Below are 27,989 nucleotides of genomic sequence, written 5' to 3'. Positions count from 1 at the left end.
TTCAATACCCAATAAGATAGAATTCACAATGTTGGGCATTTGATAAAAAATTACCAGGCATGCAAAGCAGGAAAATCTTAACTCATAAGGAGGAAAGATAATCCTTTGAAATAGCCTGCATGTGACACCAATGGTAGAATTAGTAGACAAGGACATTTAAAGTTATTTGTTCAAGAAACTAGAAGACAGAGTGAACATGTTGACTAGAGATGAAAGTTAAAAAACCCACTAGGATGTCTAGAGATTAAAGCTCTATTTCTGAAATGAATATACCAGATAAGGATTCACAGCAGAATGAGCATTGCAGTAGGAATGATAGGTGAACTTGATTATATAGCAATAGTAATTTCTCTCAACTCAGAGAAAAAAATGAATAGCATAAGTGAGCTTTGGAATAACTTCACATGCCAAATACACATTTAGGTGAAAGTCCTAAAACAGCAGTGGAGGGAGTATGGAAAACAGATTTGAAGACATGTAATAGTGTTTCTGTTCCATAATGGCAGAGGGACGCATATTGGATGACCCCTTCTGCCATTAACAATTATAAGTTCTTGGAAATAATAATTTTTTTAAAACTGTTTAGCAGCAAACAAGAAAGTAGTAGGCAGAAACTGTAGGGAATACAAAGTTTGAATGAATGGAAGCAAACTGGAGATGCTCTGCAGTTCACCAGCTTTTTCCTAGCGCACTTGTTGGTTTACCTTAGAGTATTGTAAAAAGCTTGAGCAGAAAGTAATTTTTTTGCTAGGATGAAAACACAGAAGTCAAAGTTTAAGGCTACCAAAGCATCTGTAATTTGAAAGGGGAGCTTCAGAAGGAAGAATGTCAAGAAGGTGGAGCCTCAAATTCTCTTTACAGATTTCTAAATCCAACACTCTGCTCCAAGAAACTCAAGAGAAAACAACTTCAGGAGGATGAAAGAACTGAGCAGATATTTGAAGCTACCTAGCACTGAGTGTTCACTGTAAATACTGCTGTACTAGAGAGATTGATACATACCTCAAATTTTGTGTTGCAACTGCTAAAGAACCACAGTTTAGGATCAAGGATTGCTCCAAGACCAAGGGCTAAACTAAATCTTCTCCAGTACAGCCAGTATTCAAACTATCATATGATCAAGAGGAAGAAGACAGAAAGTGGAACTGTAATCAACAGAAGAAGCATTAGTACAAGCAGACCGGTAAATGACCCAGATGTTTGAATTGGCAGTTCAAGACTTTACGGTGGAATAAGATATTAAAGGAGTCAGAGGAAAAAATAATTGAATACACGAGGAACTGTCAGCATGGGAGTAGAAACTGAAATAAAACCAAGTGCAAATTCTAGAGCTAATAAAAATCTAAAATGAGATTTTCCTTAGATGTCAGTATTATTAACAGAGAAAAAATATTACCCCTAAGTTCAGTAGAAATTATTGTAACTGAGACAAAGAGACAAAAAAGATTAAAATGTACAGCCTTTGGGGACCTGTGGAGTAATAGCAAGAAGCTTGATATGTGGAGTGTGTGTGTGTGCACACATGTGTACATGTGCAGTCATGTATGTATTTAAAATTCCAGAAATGAGGGGAAAAGAACGAATGTAGTCTGGAGAAATTGGACCTAATAATGTCTGGTATTTTCCCAAATTTGGTGAAAACATTAACCCATAGATTCAAAAAGTCTAGCAAATTAAATACAAAAACCACATCCAATCACTTGATAGTCATAGTGAACCTGCTGAAACCAAACACACAGTTCTTTAAAAGAACCAAAGATAAAACAACAGGAGTGATGGCTGACTTCTCATTTTTAGAAAATGGAGGCCACTGGACAATAAAGTGGCACCTTTGAAGTGCTAAAAGAAAGGTAACGTGGTGCATTGTATATTGCATAACAGTCCCAGCCTGGGCTCAGGCAACATCTCATAACCATATGCTCCTGTGAGATAGATAAAGACTGCACTGTATGTAGCCTCAACGCGTGCAGCTCAGTTTAGGTTTTTCTGCCAGAAGTTTAGTTGTTTTGCTTTGTTTTTCAAAGCAATCCTTTTGGTTTTGTAACTTCTTTGATTTTAGAATTATAGGAAAAGTTTTTGGACCCATCTTGTTAAAAGAAAACTTAGTAATAGGTATTGTTAGATGTTTACACTCCTTTGAAGCAAGGACTTATAAGAATCTGTCCAGTGGAAATATTTAAGTTTGTGTACCAAGTATTGTATACCAGGATGCTTATGCTAACGTTTTTAATAGTTAAAAAAAAAAAAATAGAAAACTACCAAAATGCCCCAATAGCTCACATTTGGTTAAATTAGTTATAGCATGTTTTACACAATGAATGAACTGCTTTGTAGCTATGCAGAATTATATTGTAGAAAAATATTGAATGAGGGCTGGGGATGTAGCTCAGTGGCACCATACCTGCCTGGCAAGCACAGGTCCTGAGTTCGATTCCCCGTATGGGAAAGAAAAGAAAAAAAAAATTGAATTGAATGGTGAAACTAATATACATAACAAGGCTGTTTCTTTAAATAAAGGAAAGCAAATTGATTGCTAAGGAAGGTTGTTTTTAAACTTCTGCTCAGATTGCTTAAGTCAGGAATCATTTTATTAACAAAGATCACCAAAGTTCAGCACTATTAAGCTCCATATATCTTCCATTTCCCCAGACCTGGTGTCTATACACCTGGATTTAAAGTGTCTCTTTTAAACTACACTGCCTGAGGCATTTCCAGAAGGAATCCTGTTAAATGAAAAATAAGCCCTTTCAGGAGGGATGCTGAACCATTCCTGTTGCCACATCAAACACTCTGACTTAATCTCCAGAGAACAGCCTTCTCAGATAAATTGTCCACCACCACATCTAGTTCTTGGCTTGTTTTTAAACATCTGCAGATTCTTTCATGAGGTCATTTTTTAAAGCTTAAATATCTACTTTGCTTTGGAAATCTATTTTCTCCCCTTTCAAAAAGAGCATAGCAGGAGTTAAAATTGGATCACTTTTTGCAAGCTACATCATACATCTGGAGTGAATTCCAGAGTATTAATGTCACACAGTATGTTACAGCAAGGACTGTCAAGTTTAATTTTTGCAGACCTGCCAAATCTGAAAGGGCAGTCTGGACAGCCAGCAGTTTTGATCTTTGAGCTGAGGTATGTTTTCTGAAATTTTTTCTTAAAGTCAGAGGGGAAAAGCAGAAAAGCCTGGTCCTATTTGAATGGCAGTGTGACCGTGATGGGAAACATCTTCATCTTCTACACTGTAGGCTTTTATACTTTTATACTTCAGAGTTGGGAGAGGCCTGAGACCTTGAGTGCATTTGCTCTCCAAGTACTTAGATTTCTTCTCCATTCTTCTAGACAGATAGTAGCTATTGAATTACTTATAGTCCTAATTATATTTTTCTGTGTAAATTAATAAGTAGATATTCTAATTTCATATATTAGTCTATATACTAATACTGGCAAGAATTCACTACTGAAACTATGTGAACTTGGAATTTTTATTGTGGAAAGATAGTTTATGAAAAATTTAGTTTGTTTAATAGATAAAAGCTGTTTATAATTTTTTATATCATCTTGGGTTCATTTTGTAAATTTTGTTTTTTAAAAAAATGTGTCCTTTGCATTTAATTTGTTATCAATTTTCCTCGTCTTTTTCAAGAACTACCTTTTGGATTTGTTAGTGTTTTCTGTTTTGATTTCTAATGCATTGACTTCTAATTTTCATTTCCTTTCTTCTACTTAGTTTGGTCTTATTTTAGTCTTTTTCTAGTTTCTTAAGTTGGAAACACAGACTCTTTCCTGTTTTCCAAGATAGCACATACAGTCATAAATTTCTGTCTAATCACTGTTTTAGCTGCATCTTACAAATTTCTTAAAATGCTTTTTGAGGTAATATGGTGATTAATATAAACCATAAATAAAGAGTACAAATTTGACAAATGTACTTACCTATCCATGAATCTATCTCCATATTCAAGATAATGGCCCTATCCATTACCACCAAAAATTTTCTCAGTTCCCTGGCAACCACAGATTAGCTTTTTGTCACAGTATATTAGTTTGCATTTTCTAGAATTTTGGATAAATGATGCTATAAAATATTTATACATTTTGTCTAACTTCTTTCTCTCAGCATAATTATCTGAGATTCATCCATATTATTGTATCAAGAGTCCATTCCTTCTTACCTCAGCAAGAAATGCTGCCCATTGCTTACTTTTGCCTGAGTTGTTCAGAGTACCACCAAGGCTCTGTATCTGTTCAGTTCTGTACCATTTGATTAAAACCAGCTTGGGGCCAGGGATTTGGCTCAGTGGTTCCATCGCCTGCCTTGCAAGCCCAAGGACCTTAGTTCAATCCCTGGTACCAAAAACAACAACAATAACAAAAAAAAAAAAAACCCAGCTTGGCCCACCTCTTCCATTTTTATTACGAAAAAAAAAAAAAAAAAAACCCAGCTTGGCCCACCTCTTCCATTTTTATTACGAAAAAAAAAAAAAAAAAAACCCAGCTTGGCCCACCTCTTCCATTTTTATTACGAAAAAAAAAAAAAAAAAAACCCAGCTTGGCCCACCTCTTCCATTTTTATTACGAAAAAAAAAAAAAAAAAAACCCAGCTTGGCCCACCTCTTCCATTTTTATTACGAAAAAAAAAAAAAAAAAAACCCAGCTTGGCCCACCTCTTCCATTTTTATTACGAAAAAAAAAAAAAAAAAAACCCAGCTTGGACCACCTCTTCCATTTTTATTACTGTAATCATATTTTTGTCTTGGCAAACTACTGACTTCTTAATCTCTATGAAAACTGTGAGGGAACTGAACATAGATCTACTCATGTTCCTTTGAAAATGTTTCTATCACCTATACCAATTTAGTATTTTTGTTTGTTGTGTTTTGTTTTGTTTTTTTGCAGTGCTGGAAATCAAACCCTGAGCCTCACACATGCTTAGCAAGTACTGTGCCAGTGAGCTACACCTCAAGCCTAGTTGAATTATTTAAATGTGGATCAAAAAAACCTCGGTATATCTAAAAAGATACTGAAATTTTTTTTTGCCCTTTTTTTCCCAGGTAAAACTGTCTCCATCCTGCCATCCATCCAAAGGGGATCCTGCTTCTAAGAAGGTGAGTTTTAAAGTTTTTTTAAAAATAAAGCAAAGCCATTTCCTCCTTCTGTGTATTTACTCTCCTCACTTGAACAATCTCAAAATGGCAAAAATATTTAATCATCTTAATACTGTCAGAAGTTCATTCTGATTGGATGCTTTAATGACATGTTGCCAGGACTGCTTGGTTGTTCCAGAGAAGCCAAGTGGGGTTTGGAGCCCAGCAGCACCAGTCTCCTGGCAACTGAGGACTGTCAGTATTCTAGAATTCCCATCCTCTGTACCAGGTATTGATTGCATCCTGGTGCCAGTGAGAGGTATTCTAAGGGAAAATGATAGCATCTTTTTTAATAATGTACTTTCCCTCTGGATAGCTATGTCTAAAACGCCCAGCCAGAGATACAAATACTTCAGCACATGCTATGTAAGAAGTCCGTAAATACCTGTGGACCAAACCCTCCATCTGGCTACTTCAGTTCCTTCCTGTAAACTCTGCGGTGTAGACAGGCTAAGAGTCCTTCATGTGAGCAGTGCTCACATCAGGAGAACCGCTGAAATCCATTTCTCTCAGCTGCAACACTGCTGCCAGATCTCGTAAACAGACTGATATTTCTGTGTTTTCTCTTACCATTTTTCCTTCACTGATAGTTAAAACATTTTCTTCCTTTCCTATTTTTTTTGCAGTTTCAGCCAGCATCCGTGTCAGCAAAGGACTGTAGAACAAAAATAACAACTTGCTGGCCTTGTTGACTAACAGCGGGTTTTAGCTTCAAAGCTGTGTGCCAAAATAGGTCCCTTTTCTCTGCCTGTAGAATCCCCTGAGACTTTTTTCACAAGCAGAGGATCAAAACAAAATATGTTGTCTGAATAGCCAGCCCTGTAACATGCTGTACACGAAAATCTCTTGCACTCTTGTCAAGGCAGCAAGGACAGACAAGACTGAGGCCGTGGTTACTGCCATTCAGAGCCATCACACCGTAATGTGAGGAGCCCACATTCCTCAGCTTCACGTTACTCCAGTGCATGCGTGCTGTGGGCTACTTATGAAAAAATCTTTGTTTATTTATGGTCTTAGAGTTCCAAGATCTGGTGGCCCCATGGGTTTGGGCCTCTGTTGAGAGTGGTGCAGGGTGGAGTTGGTGGCCCCAGGTGGCATCCTCAGTGCCTGAGTGATCAAGTGGGGACTTGAGCCCTTTCTGTACAAGAGTCAGGACAATCTCTAAAGTATTTATCCAATCTACATATCTTGAATATCTTTTAATCAATGAGAATTCATTTCTAATATACACAATACTGATTGTGCCACTAATTGAATGAATTAAAAGAGTTTTTTGAGCTAATTTGCAAAAACTTAAGTATTGGTCAACAAATGAAGAACTATAGGGCTTTAGTTGGCCACTCCTGAAACAAGGATTCTTAATTAGGGCCACTGACCGCCCAAGTTGAAGCCAGTCTAAATAGCACGTGTTTATTGTCAGGCTGTTAATGGTACCTGTAATTCCTGATGTGTGTACAGTAACAGATGCCTGTGCCAGTGCAGGAGGTCAGTGAGGGCTTCCCAGAGGAGGGAGAGCTTGATCGGTCCTTCACGGTCGCCCAGGCAGATGTGGTGAATGCAGCTCAGTGCAGGGGTGAGTGCAGCACAGACAGGCTCTGTGTGTCCTAGGTATAAAAGCGTGAGGAGGTCTGTCGAGAGATGAATGGGGCTCCAGATCACAGAGAGCCCCAGTCTGTGAAGTTTGCTTTTTATGTTGTGGATAAGGATTTCCACTAAAGGTAAGCGTAAAGGCAAAAAGGGCTAATTTGAAAAATAAGTCAGTTGTCCAGGCAAGAAAAAAGTTCCTTACCCTGGGCTATGTTAATGGATGGAAGAGATCAGTTCAATATTAGCTACGTTTCTCATTACATCAAGTGCCTCCTGAGAGCAGGAACCACATCAGTTTTGCTTGCTGTTGTCTGTCCAAGTACAGAAGGAGGCGGTCACTCAGTTGTTCTTGAATGCATGAATGAGGGGATGATGAAAGAGATCCCGCAGAACTGTGGTTGTTGATGGGAACTGAGGAGAGAAGAGGTTTCTGGCAATGATAACTAGGAGAAAAGCAACTGAAACATTGTTGCCGGCTCAGCCAGTATTCCCAGCTTGGCTAGTGTCCTACCCTTTGCTCTGAATTGGCAGTATTTTGAATGAGATCTACGTGAAAATCAGTGTGAAACTCAACACCTCACATATGTTTGTGTGTGTGTACGTGTATATATAGTGTGTGTATACATGTGTATATGTGTGTGTGCGTGTGTGCTCATGTATATGTACATCTACCGTGTGCCACATCTACCTCTCTATTCTGGTTCTCACCCTTGAGCTAGAGTTTCTTTTCCCAGAGTTGCGCTGACAGATGGAAGCAGTGTGTGTTGAACAGTGACTGCCAAAGTGACAGGAGTAAGAAACACAAAGGAAGCGGCAGTTTGGTGATCCAGCCAGAGTCCCTGTTGACCCATAACTGAAGGAAGTGTTTGCCGACGCTGCTATCACCACCAGCCCTGCCAAGAGCTGCTTTCACTTGCTCAGGAAGCAGGAGCGATGCTCTGAAGGGCTTTGCTAATTTCCTGGGACACGTGTCTCACGTAGCAGTCTCTTTTGAGAACATGACTGTCAGAGCGTATGACACCTTCCACCCCATGTATCTTTTCACAGCAGTTTACAAAATTTATATGTAATATCTTATGTATAGAAAATTTGTTTTGGTACCAGGGATCAGACTCGGGGGTCGTTGCATTTGTGAGGCAGGCAAAAGAGCCACTGAACTAAATCCCCAGCCCTAAAATGTATTTTTAATGGGCTCTGATAACTTTACTAGTAACAAAATTAGAAGATATACCTGCTTCCCCAGGTTAGAAGATACACCTACTTCCCCAGAACCTTTTCACTGTTTAATTATGGATGACCACAAATTTAAAAGTCAGGAAGCACTGCCATTAGATGAAAATTGACCCGGTGGCCCACTACAATTGGAGCTCTAGATCCAAATAGGAGGTATGGACAGTGGTTGAGGTGGATGAAAGGTGTTAGATGATGGCAGCATCAAAGACTACTCGCCTTTGATACATCTTTGCTCGGCTGTTGAAGAAACACCCACCAGGGATTTTTATATTAAAAGTTGGGTGTCGTATGCATACTCACCAAAGATAGCATTTTGACTTAAAGGTTATCTCTGAAGACTGGTCCCTTCTGAGACATCTGCTGGTGTTGATTAGCTTTCCGTAGTCTTGTCTGCACTGTGACAAAAGACTCCTCAGGCCAGTGGTGCCACTGGAATGTCCACACTTGTTTCCTCAGAGTAACTTCGGCTTAGGAACAAAGTACAGGCAATGAGAGAGCGGAAAACTTTTCCAACAGTTCTGTGGTTCCATCCAGTAAATATTCAGCAATCCTCAGGTGCCAGGCTTTGGAGGGACTGAGGTTAGTGAAATATATAGTTCTTCTATTGGCACATGTGCACATTGCTGGTGACTAAACCAGTGGATTTATAGCCAGGCTATAGAGAAAAGTGGTCTTCAGTTTCTCAGATATTCAAGTATAAGAATTCATTCCCAACAAGAATCAATAAGAGTAGCTATTGCTCTACGTCTTCACTAGAACTTGTGTTGTCAGTGTTTTGGATTTTAGCCATTCTAAAATGATGATATCATCTAATGATATCACACTTCTTTTAAATGTGCAGTTCCCTAATGACATGATGTTAAGTATCTTTTCATCTGTTTGCTATCCTTATGCCTTTTTATGAATAATTAATGATTTTTCAGAAATAATGTTCTTTTTAGGTTCTTTGTTTTTGTTTTTTAGTAGTGCTCAAGTGTTTTCCGCATATATTTTAGCTTCTGTTTTAAACTAGCTTAATTCCAGTTACACACTGAAACATTATTCTTACCCTCTTTTGTGGTATTATTGTTATGCATAATACATTTATTAATGTTACAAACTCAACAATATGTTGTAAATATTACTTTATTATATCCACTGTCATTTGTTTATATTAGTAAATCTTTGTTTCCACAAATCTCTTTTGTGTAGATATAATGTGTATGTGGGGGTATGTGTATGTGCGTGAACATTTCTATGTGATTTTTGGCCCAAAATTCTATTGTACACATGTAATACAGTTCCTTTTTTTTTTTTTTCTCCTTTTTCCTGTTGGTACCAGGGATTGAACTCAGGTCCTTGCACTTGTGAGGCATGCGGTGGCACCACTGAGCTAAATCCCCAGCCCTACATGGTTGCTTCTCCTGCCACCCTCGCAAGCACAAGGGCCCGAGTTTGATCCCCGGTACCAAAAAACAAATAAATGAAATAAAATAAGGTAAAATCAGTAATGAGAAAAAGAGGAGCTCATTTGTACAGTGTTTTACAATTCCATGATTACATTTTTCACTTCTCCCTAGTTTTTCATGTGGCTTTGAAGTGGCTTCTGCAGTCATTTGCTGTCATGCAGAACTTCTTTTAGTAGTTTTTGTCAAGCAGGTTTGCTCACAACAAATTCCCAGTTTTTGCTTATCTAGGAAAGCCTTTGTTTCACCTTCATTTTTGGAATATAGCTTTGCTAGATATAGAATTCCTGGTTGTCAGGTATTTCTTTTGTCTTGTTTTAACATTTTGTTATCCACTGCTTTGTGGCCTCATTGTTTCTGCTGTTAATCTTACTGGGATTCCTTACAAATGACTAGTCTTTTTTTGTCATGGTATATTCTAGATTTTGAGTCATTTACATTCAGCATTTTTGTTATGATATGTATTGTGGATCTCTTTTATTTTATCCTACTTAAAATTCATTGCACTGCCTAAATGTCTAGGTTATTGTTTTTCAGTAGACTTAGGAAGTTTTCAGGTATAATTTCTTCAAATGTTTTTGTCTCTTTTTCTATGTTCTTTACTCTCATTAAATCATGTGTTATTATGTGGTACTGCTTCACATTTCTTCTCTGAAGCTCTGTTCATTTTTCTTTTTTTCTCCCTGTTCATCAGCTTGCCTAATCTCTATTGACTTAGCTTTAGGTTTACTAATTCTTTTTTTCTTCCAGTTCACATCTATTGAGACTGTCTAGTGAACTTTTTATTTCAGTTATTACAAGTTTTCCACTCCAGAATGTTTATTTGAGAGGAGACCACTGTGAAAGAGAGAACGTAGTGGCAAGACTTTAATGGCGGCCATCTTTTGTATCTCCTCCTCTGAGGTCGGATCTAGACTGTTGTATCTTACTTTCTCAAAAGAAGAACTGAAGGTAGCATTCCTGATTGGTCTCAGGGCCAAGGCTTCTGTGCATGTCCTGCATCTCTGTGACCGTCACACCCACTTGCCCAGCCAGTTTTCCACACCCTAATCTGCCCCATTGGCATGGAACCACTGTCTCAACAGCCAGGGCAATGACAGTCAGGGGCCCAGGATTTTCAGCACTTAGCCCCCATCAGTGGAGTCTACAAGAAGAAGGAATCCCTACCATCTCCAGGCTGAACTCACCTAGAATTCAGCCACATGTGTAGCTGAAGGCAGGATGAGAGTTGCTGAAGCCCTGCTCCTCCTGAGAGAATCTTAAGGCAGAGGGAGCCTGCTGCTCTTGACTGCAGAAGTCTAGTGTGGAGTCTCCATCTCACTAAGCTGGGAAGTGGGAAGGGAACAGTCGTGATTTAGGCACTCACTGTCCTAAACAAATTCATAGTATTTGGGGGATAATTGTCTTTTCATTTTCTGTCTGCCCTTAATGTGATGGGTAAAAATGACTCCTAACCTGTGAAATGTCAGATGTGCTGAGTTCGTGGTTACACAACACTGAGGAATGAAGTCGCAAACCGAAGAAGGTTAGGAGAGCTTCGTTGGAAAGAAGAAAAGCTCCTGGGTGTCCAAAAGGAGATTCATGAGCTATATTATACATAAGCAGAGCACAGGAATTGCCCAATTTTTAGTGACCACCTATCACAGATGGCTGTTTGGATTTAAAATGAGCAAATGAAAGTCAAGCTGTCCAGCCCAGTTCCACAACATGCACAGTTTAAAGGAAATGGATTTTAGAGAAAAATGGTTATTTTACATTTTAAGTGCTGCAGAACTCACGAGCTCAATAGACAGTGGCTGTGCCTCCCTTTAGTAGGCAGGGGGCTGCATTCTGTGTTGCTTAAGGGGGTTCATCCTTTGTCTGAAGTCCCAGTGCACTGTCCATTCTTTTTTCATTTTCCATCAGTATGGCTGATTAGCCAACTCTATCTCGGTCCTTTTCCCTAGCCTAGCTGCCTCACTCATAAGCTAACTAAAATATTCTTTACATTAAGACCATTTCCAGAGTCTTTAAATGACTGGTGATTTCATTTTTAAATACTTTTCACGTTTTATTTGGGAACAGGATAGTATGGCTCCTCGTGCTGTCTGCTGGGAGTTGGTCTCTCCTCATCCATCTTTAATAAGCAGCGCCCTGCTTCTGCAGGAGAACCACTTCTGGAAGCAGGATGTTCCACTTTGGAAGCTCTAAAACAGTTCTTCCTTATGGTGGGTTATACCTCTACCCATTGATCCTGGTCCTTCCTCTGGGAGCTGCCAAAAGATACCTAACCCTTTTTCAAGAGAGCAGCCTCCTGGGCCTTTGTGTGATTGAAGTCATGAATCCACAGCCTGGTCTTCTCTTATCTGGCAGAACATCCACGGTGCGTTTCTTCTGTCATCTCCACCCCATCGTGCACCATCTCTTCACGCCTGCCGCTGTAGTTCAGGTGAGGTCATTTGAAATCAAGATGAGATTATCACCTTCCTCATTCTAGATTCTCTTTCTGTAAATGGGAGCAAGAGCACATTAACATTTTCAGCAGCTGTGTTTTGTGGTTGAGTCAGTGAACATATTGATATCTAACTCCTACTTCTGTTTACCTGTGCTGCTGAGGGACAGCGTGGATCCAGGTGCAGAGCTTTGCTTATATTGCTTCATAACTTTTAAGAATTGTGATTTCTCACCCCGTGTATAGGCCTCTTTTACCTTTATTCTAATCATTAGTACAATATTTGTGTAAAACAAATCCAAGGATAGAACATTACAGTTCATTAGCAGAGACCTAGATAGCTTCGTGCACCAGTCACTGCAGTGTGGCCGTGGAGAACGGAGAGGACTGAAGCTCCTGCTTCTCGGCAGGACCTCTGCATGCGTGTTTCCCCTTGGATCCTGCGTCTCTTTGAGAGCACTGTGTGTGAGGCCACCTCAGTGCTAGTGGTCGATCTCGATTCCATCCTTGTCCCCTCATTTATAAGGAAGTAAACTCGCTCATCAAAGCACTTCCATTGTGTGTACCATCTTCTTGGAATGTTGGCTCCTACAGTGGACTGTTGATTGAGGTACAAATGGGCTTTTTCCTTCCAACAGTTTTTCCTGACACTTTTAGGTATTTCCCACAGTAAATGGCAGTTATCTCTTTTCATTGTGTCTGACAGAGCAACTAACAGCCTGTTACTGAACATTAAAACAACTCAGTAGGCCATTCTTAATTGCACAGCACTGAATTATCACTTGTTTGTAAAGGTCAAAGGAGTCCAAGCAGCAGAGCTCTGGAGAGTCTGAGCCTGCCCTGCACTGCCCTTGCGGTGTCCTCAGGTGACTGACACGCTGTACCTGCAGGGTACAGCCTTCTGTCAGGAACACTGTCCCAACTCAGTTATTGTACCATCCCTGAAAGTTCACACTTCTTCATGCAGTATCAGAACATTGGGTTGGGTATATTCAGAAAACTGAGAAATTGCCTTAGGTTAAAGCAGAAGGAAGGCCAAAGAACTTAAGAAGTATGGACTGATGTTTATTGCAGTCTGTTTTAACAGAAGTCACTTCGTTGGGACATTTACATTTTATTGTCTTCTACATGTGTCCTGGATCCATGGTTTACGTTTGTCCTTTTGTAATGATGCAAACAAGCTTTAGCTCATTGGTTGTATTGTAGAATATCCGCTGATGGCAGATATTATTTCAGATATTCCATGCCCTTTGAGGAGAGGCCCCACCCTAATTGATTAGATCCCAGTGTACTGTTTAATATTTATCATAAGTTTTTTAAGTAGAAAAAATATATTCTGTGCCTCTCAAGTGCAAGGTCCCTGGTACCAAAAACCAAAAAAAAGTATACTTTAAAATAATGATAAAAAGCAGCATACAGTAAATACATAAATTAGTAACATAGTATTTCATTGTCACCTAGTATGTACTGTACATAATTGTATGTACTGTACCTTTACAGTACTAGCATTGCAGTAGACCTGTTCACAACAAAATCACTACAAACACATGTGTGATGTGTTACACCATGACAGGATAGCTATAATGTTCATATGCAGTAGAAATTTTTCAACTCCATTATGTTATGAAACCACTGTCTTATATGTGGCCCATCACTGACCAAACTGTTGTTATGCAGCACATGACTATATATCTTTTTCCTGTGATTTAAATCCTTAAATATATTTATAAAATAGGTATTTTAAATGGGCTGCTAACACCAATATCTCTGAATCTGTTTTAGTCAACTTTTTTCCTTGTTACAGGTCATATTTTCCTGCTCCACGTGTCTAGAAACTTTTGATTGTATGCTGGACATTGTGAGTGCTGTGACATTGTGATTCTATATTGATCTCTGGAGCTCAGCCTAACTCTTTCCTCTTCAAATTCTGCTCACTGCCATCCCAGACTTCTAGACCCCTATTTCTAAATCTTTAATTCACCCAGACTTCCATGCTGTCCTCAGGTTCTCCTTCCCTTGCTGTAGTCTGGATTGTACTTCCAGAATTCCAGAGGACTCTGTACGCTTCCTTTCTTTTGAAGGGTTACCGCCCTGCTCTGCCTTTTGAGAAAAGTTGGCCAATTTTATATTTATTTGATAGGAAAGATAATCTAGTCCAGTGCCATTGTTATAATGGCAATATTTTAAAGTCTGTGGACTTTTTTTAAAAGTTACAATAAATAATTTAACATACAAATTCCTCTTAGTTTATGTCATCTTGCTTCACTGTCTGTCCTTCCCCTCCCCGCAGTCAAGTGCTAGGGAGAGAGATAGTTGAAAAGTATTTTTTCTCTCAGACAGCAAAGTGCTGTCTAAAATAACTATAGTAGAGCTACATGCATCAGTATATTTTCCTTTGGCTTATAATTACATTGTTAACTTGTGTTGGATTTTGCTAATTTTAAGGTAAAACCTGCTCTCTCAGGTAATTCTGTTGTCATTTTTAGATCTGAATTGTTAAGATGAACAGAAACACTTGAACTGAAGTATTTCAGCAGTCATGGTTCTGGTAGAAAAATCGTGAAGGACCTTGCCCCTCAGAGGTGCGCTTGGTCCTCCTAATCATTGCCCACAGCAGCTGCCATCGAGGTAACTGTAGACTTTCTTCTTCAGCAGATAACACCCAGATAATTAAACGGTGACAAGTTTTAACCACATATATGGAGTGAATGCTTTCCTTGTTTTGCTCTTTTTAAAATAGCCAAACACTTGGTCAGTCATAAGACAGTGTTTTCTGAGTAGCAATAGAAAACACCCACTAAGAAGCTTTCTTTGTAATTCTGCCTCCCATAAAAATAAATCTTTCTGGAGTTTCTTAGATTATTGTGTCCTGACAAGAAAAAGTAGTTACGGAATAGCTGAGATATACCACATGACAAGACTTCTGTTTGCATAAAACAGTGCCCTCAAGAAGAAAGAAGACAGGGGTCTCGGCCTCTCAGCTCCTGGCTGTTTATAGTGGTCCCGTCTGTCCTGACAGCTCTGGAAATGACGTCTCTGGGTAATGCCTCTGTTACAGTGCGGGTGGCAACATCCAGCAATTATTTTATAATCTGTTTGGGAGTTTGAGCTTCCCGTTCCTGTGAAGCAGTTACACTGAGATGGCCAGCCTTTCCCGATAATAATAATAATCCCTGTCAAGGTAATAGGCAGGTTTTAATGACTTTGATCAGGGAACCGTATCAGTCATCTAAAAATTGAAACTACATTCTGCAGTTGCCTAATCAGTTCTTTATAAAGAAGATTTTTAAAAAGCATGATGAAATCATCAGTTTTTGCCACCATGGATTTTCCCCCAGTTGTCACCTTTCAAAACAATTTAATCAAGGAGTAGCCATGCATGTGCAGATACAGACCTTAAACCAAGGTAGGGGCATTTCTGTTTGAGAGAGAGCAAAATGGTCAGACCTAACCAAGCATGTATTCCCTGATGCAATGTTAATCAGTTTAACAATAATCCACAAGCTTCGGACCAACTAAAAAGTTTTTTGTTTTTGTTTGTTTGTTTTGGTACCGGGGATCGAACTTGGGTCCTTGCGCTTGTGAGGCAGGCAGCGGCACCACTGAGCTAAATCCCCAGACCCTCCCTTATGTAAGGACTTTACATTTGTGTGGTGTGACCTGTGGCTCACACCACAGAGGGTCTGGGTGGGTACAGGCAGTGCAGCAAGCAGCTCCGATCATCTGCGGGAAGCCTGTAGTGCCTCACACACTTACAGAGCTGCGTTAAATTTGTCACAACATGGTATAGTGCTGCCCCCTCTCAAACTGTATTTTAACATGGCGAAACCTCAGTTTCCTTACATATGGCGTGGAGACAGTAAACCCTACCTTGGGCTGATGTGCTCTTTAAACATGAAAGAAGTTACCGTAAAGCCAGAGACCAGGAGACAGCAGAAAATATGTTTTCTCCATTCCTTTCCCATCCTTTTCCCTCCACAGAGCCTCGTAAGGCAGGCTATGCAGATATTTTTTCCGTTTTATAGGTTATATTAGCTGACATCAGGGAGCTCAGTACACCTAATTAGGGTCACCAATGCGTGGTGTTAGAGCCAAGTTCACACATTCCTCTGTGCTGGCAGAAGACATGGATGAGCACCTAGTGTGTACACAGAACTGTCCACATCAGATGTGAGGTGTCTCACTGCACAGCTTAGCGTAGTTCTTGACATCGTCTCCTCTCAGGGGCCTTGGCCCAGCTTTCCTAGTAGCCTCCCTCCCTCTCTCTCTCTCTCTCTCTCTCTTGAGCACCTAGTGTGTACACAGAACTGTCCACATCAGATGTGAGGTGTCTCACTGCACAGCTTAGCGTAGTTCTTGACATCGTCTCCTCTCAGGGGCCTTGGCCCAGCTTTCCTAGTAGCCTCCCTCTCTCTCTCTCTCTCTCTCTCTCTCTCTCTCTCTCTCTCTGCCTGCCTCACTCCCTCTCTCTCTCTCTCTCTCCCTCACCTCCCTATCCCTCTCCAACTTTCTTCTCCCACCCTGGTGTTGTTATTTAAGCCTGATGGAATGAACTTTGATATAAAAGAGCAGAACCATGAAGCAGAGGCCAGAGACCATCAGTTTCCAAGCACACGGCTTAGACTTATTCTCCCCAGGCTGCTCCTGACCCGACCCTGGGGCTCCCAGGAAGAGGCTCTTTGTCAGATTTCTTCCATACTGACCCCGAAAACCTGCTGAAGGAACTGCTGGAACTAGACTGCTCCAGCTCAGATCCGGAGTCCACCACCAACCAGAGTGACCTTTCACACATCGCTGAACCCTAGGACCTTGGTTTCTTTAACTCTAAGAATGGTAGCAAAAGTACCTACCTCGTAGAATTTTGTGATAGTCACTGAGATAACACTCGTGCAGCGCTTGTCAGTAGCCGACACAGCGATCACGCGCCTGATTCTTGTGAGCTGCCCCGCGGTGCTGGTGACTGCTCCTCCTCTTCACACCTCAGAAGGCTTCAGCTGACCGTTCCCCTCTGCTGTCAAGGGTCACTCTGGCACTGTCATTCTAGAGCCCTGACTGCTGCTCTCAATGAAGTCTCCTTTTAGAGATGTCCTGCCTGAGTTTCCCTTCTCTCCAGGCGGCTACCACCTTTTCAGCTTGTTTTCTATTACCTGACCCACTGCTAGCTGTGACCTGTGGAGAACGTTGGACCTTGGGACGCGTGTGGGCAGCGGGGTTCCGGTTCAGTGTGAGCACTGTGTTGTAGAGGGGGAGTTTTAGGAAAGTGAAGTTTGCCAGGGGGAGGGAGGTGTAGTTACTCCTCTCTCCAGGAGCTCTCACTGGTTAGGACCTCTGGAGCTGTGTAGCAGATTATAAAGACAAATTTAAACCTGAGGTCAAGGGCAGGTGGGGGAAAATGGGACATACAGTTCTCATTCCATTAATGGGTTCCACCTGTACCATCATCCAGTCATGGGGAATGCCTGTGACTACAGGAGAGATGATCATGTGGGAGAATTAAAGCATCCCTTGTCTTTCCAAGCTGGGTTTGACCTCCTGTGTTAGTATGGAAGATAACTGGGAAATGATGTTAGGATTTTGATTTTAGGATCCCATGTATTGTGGAGAATAAGAAATGCGCAGGCAGAGGTTAGACTTCTGTGACTGTCCCTGTCTTCCTGTGTGCTTTGGAAGGCTTGGCCTCCAGAACCCTAGCATTGGCATTGTCCCCGTTAGCGGGAGCCTGGCCTTCAGGGCGGCAGTGGTCCCATCTCGCTGTAGCGGAGCTCACTGTGCTGGACAGAGCTGTGGGCCCTGAAGCCCTGGTTTTTCTTCCTTCCAGCGGATGTAATTACAGCTCTGACTTCCACCACATCTGTGCGTCACTGAGCTTTGAAGTGTGCTGGCGCACTGTGTTAGCCCACGGCCCTCTCCCTTGGGCTCTCGTAGATCATCAGGACCTCATTTTCCACCAGATTTACTTTAATGCTGAGTACTGCAAGGTCATCTCCAGGGCTGTCACTGTTTCTTCCTCTGATGTTCAGCCACATTTTAATTTTTAGCTCTTATCACTGGACTTCATTCCATGGGAAAAAAAGAAGTTTGCTCTCTAAGATGGTATCCAATGCATGTTGGAAAACTACTCCAAAGCAGTTCTGTGCTGGAGGGTGGGGGTAGATGGTCTGGGAATACCGTGAAGGTGCTGCATGTCTGTGGATTTGCCACACTGAGATTGTGTTCAAACTTTGTTCTTCCTCTTTGTATTTTGTGCTTGACACAGATTTGGCCAGTCAGCTTCTCTGTGCAACATCTATAGAACAAATCTGTTATTTCCCTTCAGGGCTATCATGAGTCTTTGTGACAGGGCCCCTCCTTGGTTGCCCTAGTTTGCTTCTAATAATGCAGTGGAGGCCACAGTTAGCTTCAGGAAACATTACTGTTTTACTTGAACCTCTCAAGCCCCAAATGCCTGTTCTCTCATTGTGCCCAGGTCTTCCCCCTAGAATGTGGCCCGCCGTGGCATTGCCCTGTAACACCCTGAGACTCAGAACAGTGGAGTGATGCATCCTGTTGAGGCTCCACAGGAAGCTGGTGACAGATGAGAGCTCAGGTCTCCTAGTCTCGGCTCGCTGTCCTTTCCACCAGGCACTCCTGTCTGAGTAGAAATAACACCGTCACGGTAATTGCTGCAGTGTGTTTATAACGTCAAACAGGCACCAGACCTGTGCGTTATCTCTAATTTTCACAATAATCCTGCAAAGTGGAGTTTTACAGATGACAAATCTGAGACTGAGAGAAGCCAAACCTTGCCCAGAGCCACTCAGCTGGGGTCCAGGGTTGGCCCCGGTCTGTCTGTCAGAAGCCCTTCCCCATGTTCTTGTCCACTGCTGAGGGTGTCAGGAGACACCGGCCTGCCCTTTGCCCATTTGATTCAAATCATGATTCTGCAGCTGCTGTGTGCCGAGCACAGTGCTGCATGGTGGAGACTGAGCAAGACAGACAGACAGGAAACTGTCCTTGGTGGCTCTCATTTTCACACAGTTTCCCCTCTCCCCTGTATCCTTATCCCTTATTGCTAATAACACAGCCCCCACACTCACACATCCCAGCCTCACTGGCTTGGCCTATGTACTGTGCTTCCGTGTTCCCTTCTTCCAGGCTGCACAGCTGCATTAGGACGAGGTCGACACGATGGTGCCTGGCAGAGCCTGGCCCTGTGTGTGGTGCTAATGGACTTTCCTGGGCCAGGCAGTGACCAGCACAGAATGGGCACTCAGAGTCTGGGCATCAGCATTCTCTATGTGCGTTTCCTTCTCTCTTCTTGGCCGCTTCTTGTGGCGTAGCTGTTACCAGAACCACGATCTGCCCAGGTCCAGCTCCGAGAGAGCAGGCACCCACCTAAGATTGAGCTTCGAGCAATCGTTGGCAGCCAGGGTTTGGGCTTAGCAGCCCAGCTGTGGAGCGCAGGCTCTCCCCAAGCCTCGGTGTCGTCACAGGCCCTTGAGAGGCAGGTGCTGCCCTGCCCTGCCGGCAGCCTCAGTTGTGCCTGATGGACGGACCACAGCAGAAAGACTTTAACAAGGAGTCCCGATCATGTGGTAAACTTTACCACCTTTTCTTCTTTCCTTGCAGTAGCCAGTACCTTGTGCATGATAGGCAAATACTGTACCATTAAACTATACCCCCAGCCCTTTTTATTTTTTATTGAAAGAAAAGATCTCACTGAGATTGTTCAGGCTGGCCTGACCTTTGTGATCATCCTGCCTCAGCCTCCTGCGAAGCTGGGATCGTAGGCATGCACCACCAGTCCCAGCTTAATTTTGCTATCTTATTCTTAAAGAGGCTAGTACCTACGTTTTCTGACATTTTAAAAATAAGTCTTTCCCCAAAACTGGATTAAACAAAAGAAATTGATGGTTTGAGGTACAGGATAAACATGCCTGAAATCAAAAGAATCTTTACAAAGTCCGGATTCTTACAAATAGACAAATGCCAGTTATTTCACACTAGGCAAGCGAGCAAGTGGCTTCCTCTTGTTGTAGCAAAAATTGGCAGCTCAGAATAAACCAGGACATGGGATTGTTGCAGCACACTGGGACTAGAAGATAGAGAAGACCCAGTTCTGACATTGCAAGGGGCTGCAGTCCAGAAAGGGAGTTACTCCGCAGTGCGCCCCACTACCCCTGGGTCCCAGGAGAGCTGAGGCAGCCTCATCTGTTGCCAGCCTGGGGAGCCAGAGGAGGCATTGGGGGAGGGGCCAGAGCTGAGACTCGTGAGTACCATGTAGAGTGTAATTTGGACACAGAAATGTAATTTCAAACAAGGCCCCCCCAGATAACGTGCAGTGCATGGGTGTCTCACTCTACCAACCTCTCTAGTTTAAGTTTTGTTTTGTTGTTTTTAAAAAACAGGGTCTTGCCGTGCAGTTCAGGTTGGCTTAAACTCACTATGTACCCCAGGCTGGCCTTGAGTTCATGGCAATCCTCCTGCCTCAGCCTCCTGAGTGCTGGAATTATAGGCGTGAGGCTCCATGCCCAGCCAGCCTCTCTAGTGCCTGTCAGCACTGGAGAAGGTGAATTTGTTGGAAGGGTTTTAGTGCCCCAGAGTCTTCGAAGCACTAAACTTCCTGCTTGCTCACCTTTGTACAGCAGGGCCTGGTACAGTAGAGGAAGTATGTGGATCTAGAGAGCTGAATCCCGCTCCTGGCGCTTGAAGGAGATGGGACGGGAGCTGGCTCGGCACTTCTGTGAACACCTGCTTTTCGAGGGGTCCTGTACCTGTCCTTATTCTCACCCCCCCAAACCACTGGAACCATGGGGAAAAGTAGTGGTTATTGTCGTCTCCTCAGCTTCTTTCTGTAAACACCGTCGTTCTGGAAAAGAATGTTAAGGCGGGAGGCCATCTCCAAAGCCCTAGGCCAGAGGTGGCGAACCACAGTGGGCATACAGAGCCCTCCCTGTTGGCACACAAGCCAGTCACCATGGTGTTTTTTCTAAACTGCAACCTCTGTGCAGATTTAATTGCAGCATTGGCAATAAATAAGTGGGTTTTGGGTTGCAGCTTGCGCACTTGGTCTCTAAAAGTTCCGCCATCACTGCCCTAGGCGAACATCTACAGATGCTCTTGTGCCCCTCCAGTGACTCGTCTCTAGACACCTTACACAGAGACATCTGCAGCTCTGGCCATGGGTGAGGGGTCCCCATCCTGCAGTGACGGTCTCTGGGTGCCCAGGGTGCTGGCAAGGTCATAAGAAGAACCTGTCACTTGAGTTATTTCACATTTGTGTAACAAGTACGTTTTCAGTTCCTGGAGGACGTCATCACTGGAAAACTTCTCTTGGCTTCTTCAAGGAGTTTAAGTTGTCTGGAGGAGAAATAGACTCACAGCAAGCCAAGGGCTTAGTGCCAGCCCTGCCCCTGTGTGTGTGCATGCATGTTCTTATCAGACAAGCCTCTGATCCTTTTCTTCCTCAATTTACACAATTCTGTTTGCTCATTTAGTAAACTAGGTAGAAGGCCTGCATTTCAGTAAGATTCAGATAAAGCACAGGGCAGGAACATTATCATAGTGTTAAACTCTTAACAAGGATCCCCAGCATACCTGTGAATTCGGTGAATGCTGAAAACAAGCGTCACCTTAGAAAAATAAATGTGAGTTATTTGGCTGGTTTGGCACAGTTGAATTGGGAGGCAGAGCACCCTCACTCTTAGACTGTCCTATTGCCCCTAGGACCCAGTGAGAAACGCAGCCGCTGTCCCCAAGGCACGGACTGAGCCCTGTCACTCGAGTACAGACAGCACCAGCAGGGAACACGTTGGGCAGGCAGGATGACCCACCCCATCCCAGACCTGCTGGCCAGGACCTGCGTGTTAACAAGGTCCTTCAGCGGGCCTTGTGAACATTAAAGCTCGAGAAGCACTTAAGCAGAGAACACAGACTGGACCATCGTTTGAGACTGCTGCACTTTCTGCCTCAGTGAACAAACTCTCAGGGGCCAGCACTGTTTATGCTATGCCTGGAACAGCCCTGTGCACCTTGTGGGGTTTCCTGGGGGCTGGACAGCACGGTTCTGTTTTTAGTAATAGCATTCCTCAAGTCTGATCTGACACAGCCTTTACTTTCCTAAGAAATTTTGAATTGGCTCCCATAATGTGCCATTGGATGAAGTAAGTACATAAGGAAATCTAGATTTTAAAAAAATAAAATGTCTGTGGGATATAATAGAAAACCATGGATTACTGTAGCACCCAAAAATGCCACCACGTCCTGTGGTTGCTAGTTCTGAGTTGCAGACCATTAGCTCTGAGTTCCCTAGTGATAGACACAAAAAGACAAAGAGTACACAGTTAGTAAAGAAGACTGGTATTCAACACAGATCTTCTCAGGGCAGGGTCTGGTGGAAATTTCCTAGACCTCCAAAGGCGGCCAGGCTCACTTGAATTTTCCATCCCAGCATCTCACACCGCGTCTGCATGAAGTGTAGCTTTATGTTCAGAAGATCCCTGCAAGGCAGAGGACTGCTTTACCCAAGTGCCTCTGTCGGAGAGAACTTTCCTTGCTCTTGCTGCTATCATTTGCTGGTTCGGCCTTGGCAGCCTCCTTTTAATTAACTGCTCCAGCCAGTCCCTCCCCCGGCTGCTTCCATTTGAGCCCTCATTACCCTCACGCCGTCCTGAGGACTAAGCGAGTGTGGCTCAGCCAGGTGGCTGCCTGCGGCCCGTGCTTGCCTGTGCTGTCTCTGTTCTGATCCTGCCTGCTGCCCAGCTTGTGCCCGCAGTGCTGCAAGGATTACAAAAAAGCAAGCTGCCGGGCCCAGGTTTTCCCCTGTTCAGCCCCTCGAAGGTAATTATGTTTTTCCTCTTTGTACTTTAGTTTGAGCTAGGATCGTATTATTTGTCAGATCTTCGGGTCTTGTTTGGCCTGAACCTCCCCTGGGCATCGTGTGACAGGTCTACCAGAAATGTAACTGTCCGCACACTTTCTCTCCAAGAGTGTGATCATTTTTCCTACCATATAACTTAAGAAAATGTCTCTTTAAAGTCTCGGGGCCAGTTTAACCTTCTCAGCTCGTGTGGGGCCCCTCTGTGGGTCTGGAAGACCCAGAGAAATGAGGCTGATCCATGAAAGGGGAGCCCCTGCCAGCCTCGCCTCCTCTCTGCCGGTCGTTGGCTCGGGGCCACCCTCCCCTGCTCGGCCATGTCTCTGAGCCCCTCCCTCGGCCATGCCCGTACCCCTGAGCCTGTCCAGACTGAGGTGGCTGCGCCCCAGGCTGGTGGCAGAAGCCAGACCAGCCTCGCCATTACCACTGAAGAAGCCTCCTTCTCACCTCTGCTTTCTGGATCTTCAGGCAGCCTTTCCCCCTCGTGAGGGCTGGGGCTGAGATCACTTCATGCTGGGCCAGCATCACGAGCCTGTGCAGTTGTTTCCTTTCTGAGTCCGGAGTAGCAAAAGCCATTCCTAGAAGACAAATTTACATACCACCTAGAGTATCTGTATATTATACTTTGTGAAGTTCACATCCTTCAGGGGGGAAATCATGGGTGTGCCAGGACCTCCCAGAGAGCATCGGGTGGGATGAACACCGGGCACATTGCACACACACGGCTCTGCCGGTGTGATCGTGGCTGGTGGTGACCTCCTCTCCACTCTGTCACCCTCTCAGGCCCTGCTGTCACGCAGTGGGGGCCACCTCTGCAAGCACCTGTGTTCCACGTGTCTGCTTATGGTCTCTCACAGCCCCTGGCCCCAGCCAGCCAACATAGATGTGTGCCTACGTCAACACCAAGCCCTTGGGCACTGAGACCCTTTGAGTCACCTACATTGTCTTCAGGAACCCTTGAAGACAGTGGGTTCACAACACAGGGCAAAGAAAGACATCTTTGTTAACTAAGGGCATCTAAATAGGAGTGGTAAAAGCTACCATGCATTGACCCTGGCCTGTCCCAGGCAGGACAGACACTTTGTGTGGCTCATCTGGTTTCATTTTCAGTAAGATGTGAGTCGGGCCCTGTCCTCTGAGAGGCGCATTGCCCCTTAGCCACAGGTGGGGCCAACAAGAGTGCCGTAGAGCAAGTCGGATGTCCCCTCTTCAACGCAGCCACAGTCTGACACTGTGAGCCCTTCGGTGGCTGCCAGCTGTCCTGAAACACGGCAGTAGCATGCTGTTGCATCTACAGTATGCGCCCTCGCCCCATCACAGAGCAGAGGTAGAGGGCAGGAAGTGGGGTGCAGGGCTGGGTGGGCCACAGGTCCTCTGCCGAGTCATGACGAGGGCCCAGAAGTGTGTGAGCATGGAAAGTTCAGGGGCTGCTTCGAGGAAAGAGTGTGGGGAGAGGTCCACCTTGGGTCAGCAGCAAGGAAGGACGTCAGTGGGACATGGCCATGTCCAGAAGTGTGCACTAAACTTCTCCCTCACTGCTGGTAGCATCGATTTTCTTTAGAAGGAAGGAACTACCAGTTCCTGATTGACCGTGGACATGGGGCAAGATCAGAGGCTGCCCATGGACCAGCCACATGGTGGTGTTAATCCCAGCATTTTTATTTCTCAGGCAACCTCAGAACCTGTTCTGGATCCACAGCAAACCCAGGCATTTGAGCAGCTGTGCCGACTGTACCGAGGAAGTTCCCGGGTAGGTCTGTGCTGTTTACGTCTCTGTTTCCCTGTTTACCAGCTGCAGCACTGGACAGGCAGTGCCCTGGAGCCCTGCTACTCGCAGACTTCTGAGCCTGGAAGGGACCCTGGCCCCCGTTAGAGCCATGTGGCCTCCAGCCCCTGGCCCCAGGGAGTACTCGGAAGTTTTGAAAAGGAGTGGAGCGGAGGCGTTACCTGTCCCTCACCTACAAGGGCTGGGAGGGCCCACAATGGCTTCTGTGTTTGACCTGCCTGGGAGAGAGCACAGCAGAAGCTGGATCCCTCACCAGGGAACCTTTATTTCTTTACTTTTCTTTTACTAGTACATATTTGCAATACGTGCGGTTTACAGTCACCTCCGGGAGTGGTTACATGTACATAGTGCAGCTTGTTTTTCTAACCCAGTTCCCTGTCTCGATTTTCACTTTTGTGGATATTATTAATCTTAGCTTATGTTATGGTACATAGGGTTCCTGTGGTGAACACTTCTGTCCCAAAGCCCAGGCCCTTGAGGCCATTTGCTTTGGTTCAATTAGTTTGGGCCTTGAGAGAGATAAAGAAATGCAAAGGGACCTTGGCTTAAACCAACAGAAGTGAGAGCGCAGGTGGCCAGGCGCCTCCCACAGCCCTCCCGCCAGGCTAGAAGCGGAGCACCTGTGGGCTGTCACCTCCCTGACTACCCGGACCCAGGCCCAGGCGGTGCTGGAGAGCAGCGGAAGCCGGAAACCATGGCCGAAACCTGGGACCTCCTCCCTGGGAGGACAGAAGCGTGCAAGGGAGGGCGGCTGTAGTCACTGTCACGCCTCGGTCCTGCGTCCCACCAGTGGCACAGCTGACATGGCCGCGCCCTGGCTTCGTCCCTCAGCCCCTTGCTCCGCGGGGAGGTCCCGCAGTCGTCTCCTCCACTTCTCCCTTGCCCTGCAGACCGCCACTGCGCTGGTCGGGCTCCTGCTCACCACAGAGGCTGCCACAGAGCTTCTGACCGGCCAGCAGCGCTCCCCTTGTCCCGGTCATCTGTGTAAAGTCGGACTGTGGCCTGTGGTCCCCGTGCTGGAAACCCATTTCTGCTCTCCGCCACCCAAAGGAGGGAGACCCCAACCTGCCCACCTCCACACCCCGGCCCTGCTCCCCCACTTCACCTGCCCCGGCTGCTCCTGTGCCCTGGCCCTGGGCCACATCAACCCTCACAGGATGCTGAGGACACTGGTGATCCCTTCTCCAAAGCTGGCCTGGGCACACGTCTTCACTCCAGAAAACAAACAGCCCAGAGCTCTCTGCGTGGCCCAGCCTCACCCGCTTCCTTCCCATCTGCAGCCACGCTCAGTCCTTAGCCAGTTCAAGGCCTTCCCGGGGCGCTGTTCTGCTTCAGGGCAGAGCCTTTCCCAGTCCCTGAGTGACAGCGGGAAGACAGGAAATAGGAAACATTCTCCATGGTCGGTCTCTGGCTCGCAGGTTGGAGAGCAGAGGCATGGGGAGCTCAGTGTCTGGCTGCTCTGCTCACTGAGGAAGGGAGCTCCCTCCCTCCCCGGCTGTTTCCCTTCCCTCCCTCTCCAGGCTGGCACCAGCTAGGAGGTTATGGGAGAAAGGAGCACAAAGCAGGGCTTGAGCAGAACCAGGGCCATCTCTGTCACCTGCCTGGGTGACAGTGGGAGCCCTGGCTGTGTGTCCCCAGGCAGAGCGCCAGCGTGGGAGGTGCCGAGTGTGGATCTTAGACTGTGGCCATGGCACTGAGCCAGGTCCTGGGACTGGAGCACTTTGACACATTGGCTGTTAGGGGCCTTCGGGTGGCTTTCAGCAGAAGTAACCACAAAGAGTGTTTGCAGCAAAAGTGACAAAAGGGTCATTGCCTGGGTGACAGAAGGCCTGCTGCCCTGCCAGAGGTCAGGAAACAGCTGGAGGACAGGGCGGGTGGGCAGGGCACAGGAAACAGCTCCAGAGAAGGCTGGGTGGTGGAGAGTAGGGTTTACCCCAGAGGGTGACTGTGGAGCGTTAGAAACAGTGCATATGCAAAGCAGTGAGTGTGGTGCTGGCACCGGAAGGACCCTTGGCAGAGCTGCCCTGGGCTGGCGAGGGCTGGCGAGCTCGGCTGCCTCCGTCTGGATCCACGGGCTGGCTGTGCAGGCTCCTTCGAGCTGGCAGTGGGCACGGCTCTGTCGCACGAGTCCTGGCTGCTGTTGCTGGGCCTTGGTCCCTGGCCCGAGTCCCCGCAGGTCAGCTCTGGGGTGTGCAGTGACCCCTCTGTAAGGGATGGAGAAGCAGCACAGACACTCAGTGGGCAGCAAGTCCTAGCACCCAGATGGAACCATCTCTTCTTACCGTCAAGGGCATCCCCAGGGCCAGACAGGCAGGTGCCCAACTTTTATTTTCTTCAAAACTGGGGATTAAACCCGGGGCCTTCTCACTGAACTCCATCTCCACTCCTTTTTTGAGAGAGGGTCTCAATAAATGGCTAAGTTGTGCAGGCTGAGACTTGCACTTGCCATCCTCCTGCCTCAGCCTCCCAGAGTGCTGGGTTCCCAGGTGTGCACCACCCCATGTGGCGAGGCTCTGGGCCTTTCCGGTACAGAAAGCCACCCTAACCGGAGGGACAGCAACCGAGGGCAGCCCTGGCTGTGCCCTGCCCTCCCCGGGACAGGTCTCCCGGAACGGAGGTGCCAAGGGGATAAGGTATGGCCGGGCCCTCGGCGGTGGACTCATCGGAGCAGTGAGACCCTGAGTCCGAAACGGGGGCTGAGAACCCTACATTTGGAGCCATCCAGGTTAGGAGAGCGAGGTCAGCCAGCGACTGCAGTACAGGGTCACTCACCCCGCAGCGAGGGAAAGTGGGATGAGCCAAGCCCGGGACGGGGACACAGCAGCTGGCAGAGGAGCGGCCAGGCTGTGGGCAGTGGGACGGGGCTCGGGACACCCGTCTCCCCTGCACCAGTGAGGCACTGGGCCAACGCACTGCCGTGGACTTGCCCGGCGCCCTCTCTGCTTTGTGCAACACGGCCGCCCGCCCGTGGACCTGAACCCCGTCCTTCCCCGCTCCGGCAGCGAGTCTGTCTCGGGGTGGGCAGTGCAGAGCCCTCCCCTCGTGTCTCTGTCCCCACAGCCCGCCTGAAGGGTCCCCTTCTTTGCAGCTGGCGCTCCTGACAGAACTCTCCCAGAACCGAAGCAGTGACAGCTACCGGCCCTTCAGCGGCTCCCAGAGTGGCCCCGCTTTCAGCAGCGTCTTCCAGAACGAGAACTTCCAGCTGCGGCTCGCGCCCCCGCCTGTGACCGAGGACTGACGCAGCCCCTCTGCCGACCCAGGTCCCTCGCCGCCCTCCGCTGCGCCCCGTCTCTTCCTCGGTGCGGCCAGCTTCTGCCCACCCTGCTGGCTGCTGTTTCCCTTGGAACCTCGTGCCTCCGCTCTTTGGGAAGGACATTTGCCCTGTGGGCTTTCTCTGTCCCACGGAATCCTGGAGAGTGAGCAGGGCTCCTCCGACGGCGGCATTCTGGGTGGGTGAGCTGGGCCAGTCCAGGGTGGGCCTGGGGTGGGGGCTCCCCCGAGGGAGAG

The 27,989-nt window shown here is 45.9% G+C and overlaps 1 protein-coding gene across 6 annotated transcripts in view; it reads left to right on the top strand.

Moving 5' to 3' along the window:
* Nucleotides 1–27,983, top strand: part of Vps8 (VPS8 subunit of CORVET complex) — a 201,850-nt gene extending 173,867 nt beyond the window's left edge. For 2 of the 6 annotated variants that reach the window (XM_010624232.3, XM_010624231.3), the window contains 4 exons: nucleotides 5,053–5,106; nucleotides 21,547–21,639; nucleotides 24,366–24,446; nucleotides 27,571–27,983. In XM_010624232.3, the coding sequence (XP_010622534.1) occupies nucleotides 5,053–5,106; nucleotides 21,547–21,639; nucleotides 24,366–24,446; nucleotides 27,571–27,720 (378 nt within the window). In that variant the 3' untranslated portion in view covers nucleotides 27,721–27,983. Of the gene's footprint in view, nucleotides 1–5,052; nucleotides 5,107–7,466; nucleotides 7,845–11,762; nucleotides 11,839–21,546; nucleotides 21,640–24,365; nucleotides 24,447–27,570 lie in introns of those variants that run through there. The other 4 variants (XM_010624234.3, XM_010624233.3, XM_010624236.2 and 1 more) reach the window with 3 other exon arrangements.
* The last annotated feature ends 6 nt before the right edge of the window (nucleotides 27,984–27,989 follow it).

This window comes from Fukomys damarensis, unplaced genomic scaffold (genome assembly GCF_012274545.1).
Source record: "Fukomys damarensis isolate Sample0158 unplaced genomic scaffold, DMR_v1.0_HiC HiC_scaffold_12, whole genome shotgun sequence".
In the NCBI taxonomy this organism is placed as follows: Eukaryota; Metazoa; Chordata; class Mammalia; order Rodentia; family Bathyergidae; genus Fukomys; species Fukomys damarensis.
The sequence above is the reverse complement of the archived record's forward strand: the minus strand, read 5'-3'. Positions and strand labels throughout refer to the sequence as shown.